The sequence below is a fragment of the Salvelinus fontinalis genome, chromosome 5, assembly GCF_029448725.1.
Source record: "Salvelinus fontinalis isolate EN_2023a chromosome 5, ASM2944872v1, whole genome shotgun sequence".
NCBI classification, from domain to species: Eukaryota; Metazoa; Chordata; class Actinopteri; order Salmoniformes; family Salmonidae; genus Salvelinus; species Salvelinus fontinalis.
The window spans coordinates 47,971,251-47,981,382 of NC_074669.1; the positions used below are offsets into that span (position 1 = coordinate 47,971,251).

General features: G+C 43.4%; 1 protein-coding gene across 6 annotated transcripts in view; it reads left to right on the plus strand.

Annotated features, from left to right (window-relative positions):
* Positions 1-10,132, plus strand: part of LOC129855734 (thyroid hormone receptor alpha-like) — a 76,614-nt gene extending 66,482 nt beyond the window's left edge. For all 6 annotated transcript variants that reach the window (XM_055923709.1, XM_055923711.1, XM_055923710.1 and 3 more), the window contains 2 exons: positions 1,065-1,323; positions 1,680-10,132. In XM_055923709.1, coding sequence (XP_055779684.1) covers positions 1,065-1,323; positions 1,680-1,930 — 510 coding nt within the window. In that variant the 3' untranslated portion in view covers positions 1,931-10,132. The remainder of the gene's footprint in view (positions 1-1,064; positions 1,324-1,679) is intronic.

Sequence of the window (10,132 nt, forward strand, 5' to 3'; positions counted from 1 at the left end):
AAGCGCTTTGTGTAGTGTGTGCCTGTGTGTTTTTGTGTAAGTTCCTGTGTGTATTGGTCTCCGTCCTGTGTCCTCATTTGGCCCTGTGAGTCTCTAATGGGGCTCATCAACACACACTTGACTGTGATTACCTCCTCCTCTTTCTCCTCCTTCAGCAGAACTGTTTGTTATGGTGTGTCTGTCTGTTCATTCCTACGTGCGTGCGTTATTACACTTGTTATATTGTATATTCACCACTGCCGCCTCTATATGACTCATACTGCTCTATAATGAGGACATAATGCTCCCCTCTCCTTCAAAGCCATTGATGGGTATTTGTTTTGCACTAAAGTGATGTCTCCCCCTGTATTTTCCCTGTATATGCCTTCTGTTGCTATACCTCCCTTCTCCTGCAGTCTTACCCTAATCCCTAACTTCAGCACGGTGCCTAACATTCTGTCACTAAACACACAGACACACACACACACACACACACACACACACACACACACACACACACACACACACACACACACACACACACACACACACACACACACACACACACACACACACACACACAGTACTCACCTTCATCCACAGTCCCTGACAGACAGTCCCGAAAGGTTGTGATTCACCAGTTATGTAGTCTGTAGCTGGACTATCATTTATAAATAACTGTCTCACTGGCCAGCAGAGGAATAATGTCGCTAATTGTTGTGGTAATGGTAGCTGCTAGAACAACTGGATATTTAGTAACATGATCTCTCTGTTTGGTCCCAGGCTGTGTGTATAATGTACATATGCCCTATAGTTACCTTGTGAGACCTGCAGAGTGTGTGTGTGTGTGTGTGTGTGTGTGTGTGTGTGTGTGTGTGTGTGTGTGTGTGTGTGTGTGTGTGTGTGTGTGGGGGTGTGGGTGTGGGTGTGGGTGTGGGTGTGGGTGTGTGTGTGTCTTGACCTTAAGTGCTTTCTACTTCAGCTGACTATAGGTTTCCTCTCAGGCCCCTCACTGCCATGGGATGACCTGATTGTGTTTATGACGTGTACACTCTAACAGTCTCCCTCTCCTCACCTCCATCCAGCTGCCTTGTGAGGACCAGATCATCCTATTGAAAGGCTGCTGTATGGAGATCATGTCGCTTCGTGCCGCTGTGCGCTACGACCCAGAGAGCGAGACACTTACCCTGAGCGGCGAGATGGCGGTGAAGAGGGAGCAGCTGAAGAATGGCGGGCTGGGCGTGGTGTCGGACGCCATCTTTGATTTGGGCAAGAGTCTGGCACAGTTTAACCTGGACGACTCGGAGGTGGCCCTGCTGCAGGCGGTGCTCCTCATGAGCTCAGGTGAGGAGCCAGGAGGCTGTGAAAGGTTATAACAACTCTATGAACATACATAATAGCTATGAAAAGACATTAGTGATTTGAACAGACATCAGCTCTATGAACAAACGCAACTGCTTTATTAACAGATAAAACAGTCAATCAATGGAAGGACATCAGAGGATCATAACCACTTCATGAACAGACATAACCACTTTAAGAACAGACATAACCACTTTATGAACAAAGAACAGCTGTATGAACACACTGAAGGTCTCCCTATGTTTGTAACATTTTATGAACAAGCTTCAATATCTCTACCATTTCTCTATTATTATTATTATTGGTCTTTAAAGGTATGTATTTTGCGATCCTCTCAGATCGTTCGGGCCTGACGTCGGTAGAAAAGATCGAGAAGTGCCAGGAGACGTACCTGCTTGCCTTCGAGCACTACATCAACCACCGCAAGCACAACATTCCCCACTTCTGGCCCAAGCTGCTGATGAAGGTGACAGACCTGAGGATGATCGGGGCGTGCCACGCCAGCCGCTTCCTCCACATGAAGGTGGAGTGTCCCAACGAACTCTTCCCTCCGCTCTTCCTGGAGGTCTTCGAGGACCAGGAAGTATGAACTGACCCCTGACTTTTGACCTGGAAGAGATAGAAGAGAGAGGGGGGAATTATGAGGGGGAAAGAAAAGGAGTAAAAATTGGACTCTTTCCTCATTTTGTGAAACACAGTATCACCACCAGCAACACGGATAGTCACCAAGAAAAAAGTCACAGAGAAAAACAAAAAGGCTTTCTTTTGCATAGCCGTTTTGATGATTTATTTCTGTCCCCTCCTGGCCGCACTTGGGGCACTTATGGCTGCTGGGCCCCACATTGAGTTGGGTTGTGGGGCCCCCCTCTGAAGTGAGGTTCTCTGGCTGCAGGACCTCTCTCTGAGTTGGGGTTCTCTGGCTGCACCCCCCTTCTGAGTTAATGGTCTATGGCCGCGCTGTGCGTCTCTATCTAACAGGGAAGCTAACAGCCCTGAGCGAAGTTCTGCTCCTGTGTTGTTATACACCTGGTGCACATGTATGCAAACCCAAACCCCCGAAATCTGGTTGGAGTACTGGTACTGGTGGAGCTCTGTGTTAGTGGAAGGCAATCACTCTGAGAGGCAGATGGTTGACACAAACATACACACTTACAATCACACAATTTTACAAAATCAAACCTCACACAGACAGCTACTGATGTACATCTACATTCACCTAACACACACACACTACTATAGAAAAACATATTCATACAGTACATGGACTGACATAGCTTTTCAGAGCTGCCGATCACTCGAGGAGGGCAGATAGCTTACTTTATTTTGTCCCACAATTGAGCTTCCATCAGGGGGCTCCACCCTACAACCAGCTCCCCTCTTCACCGGCCTCCTCACCAGCCTCCACTGGGACAGTTACCAAGTGTACCCCCACACTTCTCTCTTTTGGACTCTTCCCTTCCACCACTGATGTGCAGCCCAAACTCCTCCTAGCCAAGACGTGTACTCGTGAACCTACCTCATTTACACATAGTTACACATATACCTCCCTTTATGACAATGCAAACACACATACCTATTTATGAATGCAAACAATATCCAATTTGTTGTGCAATAGTGCAAGTGTACCCGCATGTATATACGCAACCCTTTACCCTCACACATACAAGTACTGTATACCTATCTTACTGCATGTATACAGTACACCGGTCTACCTGCATGCACATACATACCTCTCTCAACCCGTATGCATATATAAATATACATACCTGTCAAGCTGAATACACATATATACAGTAAACATAACTGTCTACCTGTGTATATGTGTACCTCTCCTATACATACCTCTCTCTGCGTGTACACACACAATACAATAGTTTGCTGTTCTTTTACCTCGTATGACAGTTGATCCTCACCTAGGTTGTGTCATTCCACCCATCCCAAACCTCCACTACATCTTCCTTTTGGGCTGCACTGCACTTCCTGGTTGCAGACTGTGTGTGTCTCCTCTATGTTGCCCTGCCCATCACACAGGACTCCCGCCCCCTCTGATGTGGGATTGGTTGAGGGACCGGGGGGGTGTCACTGACAGATTCTACCTCGCCTCTCATGTCAGAGCAGCTGCCCCTCTGAGTGCAAAACAAATACACTTCCACAGTTGCCAATATAGACCTGTTTGGTCCCCTACTACACCGTTCAGTATGGTTCTATGACCCCTGAAATGTGAGAGGCCGCAGATCTTTTACACTTTTTTCTTTTTGAAGTATTTTATCACACAGGACCAAGTCTCATACTGGATTCCTCTATGTATGTTCAAGACAGGACAAACAACAAACCCACTGGTGGTATAAATATTCTCTGTCTGATGACAAAACTCAAAGGAAACTTTATTTCGAAGGAAAAGACAGACAGTACACCTTGGAAGCCAAATGAGCTCAATGGATGGGCCAGGCCAAAGCGTTGTTATTGTGGTAAGAAAACACGAAAAAGACTCCAATCTTTAACTCAGTTCAGCTGTATTCACCTGTGGATGGATACCCTGGTTCTCAATGTGGCAGGTCCAGAGACAAGACAAGACCAAGAGTCCTAGCCGATGCAACCTGTCACATAATGTACTTTATACAGCATCATTCACAGTAGCAACCCCCTTTCTCCTAAAGTGTAAAAAGTGGTTGCCCCAGAGAGCCACAAAGCCTTTGAGATGACTCTTTGATTGTCCTCCCCACACATCCAATCCTACACCCAGCCAGCTATGAGCTTTCGCTACATGTCCCCCTCCCCTCTCCTTCAAAGCCATTGATGGGTATTTGTTTTGCACTAAAGTGATGCCTCCCCCTGTATTTTCCCTGTATATGCCTTCTGTTGCTATACCTCCCTTCTCCTGCAGTCTTACCCTAATCCCTAGCTTCAGCACGGTGCCTAACATTCTGTCACTAAACACACAGACACACACACACACACACACACACACACACACACACACTCTCTCTCAGTATTACCACAAGGGGATTTAAAGGAACCTAGAAAATAGGATGTCATTCAAACACATACGCAGAGATGTGATATGGCTCACTTGAAAAAGAGATGCCGATCTCAATGTGACTTTAATGCTTAAATAAAGGATACATAAAAGATATGCAGCATAATGATAATCAACTCTTTATCACTGTGAATGAGCCAGGCTTTGACCAGACGGTTGGTTTGGATAAGGTGTAGAATAGGGTTGGCTTTAGCTGGGAACGACATGGAAATGTTCCCCAGAGGGATCGTGATTAACAACATGTAGAAGAAAGGGGAGCTTTTCCACACAGCCAATGGTCCCCAGACTACTGACAATCTCACACAGAATCAGACTCACCAGCACCGCAGATCACACTGCCTTCAGACACCATCAATCACACCAGCACAGCTGATGGATCCTCAGGCTCTCGCTGGCCATCCTCGTGCCAGGACAGTGTGGATACAATCAACCGACAAATGTTATCTTAGGTATGTCCTTCCACGCTACCCCCACATTCTCCCATTCTCCACATTGTTTCTATTGCACCACCTTAACTAACCACACTACTAAACCAGGAATATCACCTACATTCTAGAACTTAACACATTTCTTCCCGGACACAAATTAACTTCTTTAAATGGAGAATCTCCATCGAACACGCTTCTTAGTACAGAACTAGGCTTAATCTGGGTCCAGGAAACTAGCCCCAATCTCCCCCCTCCCCTTTAAGACAATCTCATGCTTTGCACTCACTCGCTTTAACCTCCCCATAACTCCTTCCTCCCCACAACATGGCTGTCTTGCTCCCCTCTGAACATCCAATCGAACCCCAAGCAAAAGCAGCACTTAGAGAGGAAAGGAAATCCCAGGTATATGAATGATATGTCGTCATGAGGAATGTAAAAAAAATATTATAATAATATTTCACCTTTATTTAACCAGGTAGACCAGTTGAGAACAAGTTCTCATTTACAACTGCGACCTGGCCAAGATAAAGCAAAGCAGTGCGACACAAACAACACAGAGTTACACATGGGATAAACAAACGTACAGTCAATGACACAATAGAAAAATATATATACAGTGCGTGCAAATGTAGTAAGATTAGGGAGGTAAGGCAATATAGGCCAAAGTGGCGAAATAATTACAATTTTGCAATTAAACACTGGAGTGATGGATGTGCAGAAGAGGAATGTGCAAGTAGAGATACTGGGGTGCAAAGGAGCAAAAAAAATAATAACAATATGGGGATGAGGTAGTTGGGTGGGCTATTCACAGATGGGCAGGTGCAATGATCAGTAAGCTGCTCTGACAGCTGATGCTTCAAGTTAGTGATGGAGATGTAAGACTCAAGCTTCAGTAATGTTCGCAATTGCTTCCAGTCATTGGCAGCAGAGAACTGGAAGGAAAGGCTTTGGGGATGACCAGTGAAATATACCTGCTGGAGCGTGTGCTACGGGTGGGTGCTGCTATGGTGACCAGTGAGCTGAGATAAGGCGGGACTTTACCTAGCAATGACTTATAGATGACCTGGAGCCAGTGGGTTTGGTGATGAATATGAAGCGAGGGCCAGCCAACGAGAGCATACAGGTCGCAGTGGTGGGTAGTATATGGGGCTTTGGTGACAAAACGGATGGCACTGTGATAGACTGCATCCAATTTGCTGAGTAAATTGTTGGAGGCTATTTTGCAAATGACATCGCCGAAGTCAAGGATTGGTAGGATAGTCAGTTTTACCATGGTATGTTTGGCAGCATGGGTGAAGGATGCTTTGTTGCGAAATAGGAAGCCGATTCTAGATTTAATTTGGGATTGGAGATGCTTAATGCGAGTGTGGAAGGAGAGTTTACAGTCTACCCAGACACCTAGAATATGTGGACAACTACAAATACCTAAGTCAGAACCGTCCAGAGTAGTGATGCTAGACGGGCGGGCGGGTGCGGGCAGCGATCGGTTGAACTAGAGAAATGAAATAGAGAAGTCCCAGACTGAAAATGTTGTACACTAATAAGTGTCGTTCTGCATATTTGTGAACTGGATGGATGGATATTGGATGATGTCACACTTCCGGGTTGAAATACTTTTTGGGTGACAGATTGATCTCAATAAAGTATTTTACATTTTTTGAAAAAGAGACTCTGTTAGGACAAAGCTCAGAAACGGAGGGAAAGAAAAGACGACTTGGATAATTATGTTGAGTTTTTTTTTGTTATGATTATTGTTGTTTGTTGTTTAGCATTTTATTGAATTGCTCAGTTAATGTCTGTGATGTCAGAGCTTGTCTGATATGATGCTTTACTGTGTAAAACAAACAGCTCTAGACACTTTCTGAACATCTGTGCAGTCTTAAATGGCCCCCTATTTCTGACGCTGACTAGCTCTTCATGAAACTTCACTTTGATCTCAGCTGGTTTGTATTGTTCGCTCAAGGTGGAAGACCCCCTTAACTCACTGACCTGGGTTCTGCTCTAACCAATCTTAACCTTGATCTATAGATGGGTTAAAGTAAAACTGACTTTACATGACAACTTGGTGGAAACGTCACCCCATGAATTTGCCGTCTGTCTGTCTAAATGTAAACGTTTTTTAAGAAAAAGTATTACTGTAAAAAAAGAAATGAGCTATAAAAATTACAAAACAGAAACCAAAAAAGAGAGATTTAAACAACTATTCATACCTCAGACAATGAAGTGGAAACAGAATGAAAAGGAGTTGTGGTTCGCATGCATGGATAGCCAGCCGCTGTATCGTACGCTCACATTGTTTGTGTGAAGCTTCTTGACAGGAACTGTAAATAAAATGACACCATCTTAAATTCAAGCGGTATTTGAGGCTTTTGACATTCGCTCTGAAGTGTAGTTTCTCACAACCACTTCCTCTAATAGGCTCAGGATAGACTCACAGGATCAGGAGATGTTTAGGGGAGGTTCCCTCCACATAGTGTGTATTAGGATGGTTCTGTCCTGGCTCAGTATTGAATGGAGCTCAACAAGATCTATGTCACAACTCTTGTTTATGTCCCTCATCACTGTCTAACCAAGCCTGGTCCCAGATTAGGCTGTCTTGTAACTCCTATGGTCATTATCACGGCAAATTGGAAAGACTGCACAAACCGGTCTGGAGGCATGCTAACCCTAACCCATAACGCTAGACAAATCATACAGACATTGCTGCTCTGCAGAATGCGATAGTGTTTCTTGTGCTCAGACACTCACTGATCGATTATTTTTGTTAGATGTTTCATAGGTTATGACAAAAAAAACATACATCGAGAGATGGTTTCATCGCAGAGCTCTTTTTATTTGTATTGTTAAAAAGTTAGACTTACTTACGTCAAACGTTGTTAACGTTCAGTTTCTTACTTGGGTACGTTTCCCTTCCGCAACCTGCTCCTGAGACAATTATTTTTATGAAATCAGCCATTGAACTATGTCCAAACAATCTTAAGCGGTGTGCTTTCTCTTGTCTCAACTTACCGTCATGAACACTGGTCTGAAAGGACCATATAAATGAAAGCAGTATGGTGGAAACTCATCCATTTCCTGTCAATTTCCAGTGGTAATCATTAGTCAAGTACAGTATATAGAATGGGAGATTGTGGGTTAGCTGGGAGCGAACACAGTATAGGCAGAGGGAAAAGTCCAATAACTACTCCTGTGTTTCTCAATCCTGGTCTTTGGGTTGGCAAGGCAAGAGTATTGCCCAAATATTGCTGACAAGCAAATGACCCTCTTGAGGTTTCAGTTGAACACTTATCTGCTCTTCCCACCAGTTGAATGGTGTAGAGCATGTCTGATTGGAGATGGGTGGGATAGTAACGTTTCTATACTCAACTCAAGGACCGGGATTGCGGAAACACTTTTATACACCATATTGGTTCTGGTAAAAAAGAGAAACATCTGAAATTTCCAATGAGACAAACTGTGTAGAGGTGTTAACAAATTTGCTCAGGTCTGACTCAATGTTATGTAGAGTGGTGAACGGAGGCTATAGAATTCTGTGTTTGTGGGAGGTGGTTGAAGATACAATTACTAATGTGATGAGTAGGCCTAAAGTCGGTAACAGTAGTCACTGCAGTGCAGCCTAATAAATTAATTTAATTCACAACTGTTTGAGCCTACGGAAAGAGGGGAGATGCAGATTGTACAATATTATGTCTATCTGGCCTGGTGGTTATATAGTATAACATTTTTTTATAATGTTATACTAATGTTATACTACAGCACAGAGTCTGTGAGTGAAGGGGGCTGGGATTCTGGGAATATGTTTGCTCACCGTGGATGGCAGATGCGCTCCGCTGGTCACTCAATTTTGGGAGATTTGGTAGCCTAACTACAGACAGATTAGGGTCTTTTTCTTTTCAGCCATAGCCATTTGACTTCAAAACTGTGTTTTTCCAGCAATTGTATTTTGAAATATAAGGCCAATTTTAGCTGCTGTTTACTGACAGCCACAACTCCACAATCAGCTGTTTGAAATTAAGCCAGCTGCCCAAATTGCAGGCTGTGTGGCCCACACTTGTGATTAAAACAATTCACAGCTATTTTGTAAAAGATTGTATTAATCCTCAGTGGCTACATTATCCTCTCTGGTGTAGTATTTTGAATTATTTTATTTATTTAGGCATATGTACAAACAGGACTAATTATTTAATTTTGGCACGTTTAATAATGATTTAATCTTGGCAATTTACCAGTTGGTGCTGCACCTACTTCCCGCGGCTATGGTCATGTTCCTAATGAAGGCACAAAATGTGAGAAACTGTTTCGAAGTCGAAGTAGCCTACTAGAATGACCTTTCGAATAAGAGTTCTCATTTTGGTTTTCCCTTAGAAAAAGGTATTGATAGTGAATGCGACCGCAGGTTGTCAGGTTATAGATTCAGCACCCCTCAGTTTGTTTAACTTAGCTTATTTTTAAGATTTATTTCAAGAGTTTAGAAGTGACAAGGTGATACAGAGGTGGAGAAGGGAGGAAGTTGGAACAGACAACTCGGGGTTGAACCCAGGTCTCCAGCGTGTGTTGAGAGTGGGGGGTGTTACCACTACACCATATCTGCCACTTAACTGGGCTTTTGATACATGCAAGATAGCCAACAAATCATAAAGTTTGGACAGATAATCTCTTCATATGGTATTATTGCTTGAGAAAAAGCATATATTATAACTATGCAAGTTGATGCACAGTAGAGGTTCTTCTTGTCTTTTTTTCCCCATTTTGATGGCCGCTTGTTGACACTTCTTCTCTTATAAAACTGCAATTTTAGCTCAAGTGAAAGCACCGGATGCAAGCCTCAATGTGTGTCTCCCCCAGAAAAACACAACCTCATGCAGTCATCATCAGGTTCTCAGCCTAGGTCCTACAAGTATAAAAGTTATATAAACGTTACTGTTGTTAACCCATGTGGCTATGTTGTGCCAAGGTTCTTAATCAAATATTAACTTTCAGGGGTTTTGTCAGAATAAAATGTAAAAAAGTATATATAATGGAATTGTACAAACAGTGTACTACTACGACACAAACACACACGAGACAATTCCGGAAATGCACTGTGATTCCTGTCACCTGCTGCTCAAGCCAGTGTTCTGTTCACGTTGCATATATTATATTGACGGATGGTGTTATGTCCGATATCTGTTGGGCTGACTGGTCCAAACAATCAACCAGCGCAATTGTAAAATGTGGTTTTGAGATTTCTGTTCATTGTTTTAAAAGAAAATATTTGTATGGTTGTTGTTGCTAGTCTACTCGCAATATATGTATCTAATAAATACATACTGTCTTTCTGTCTTTA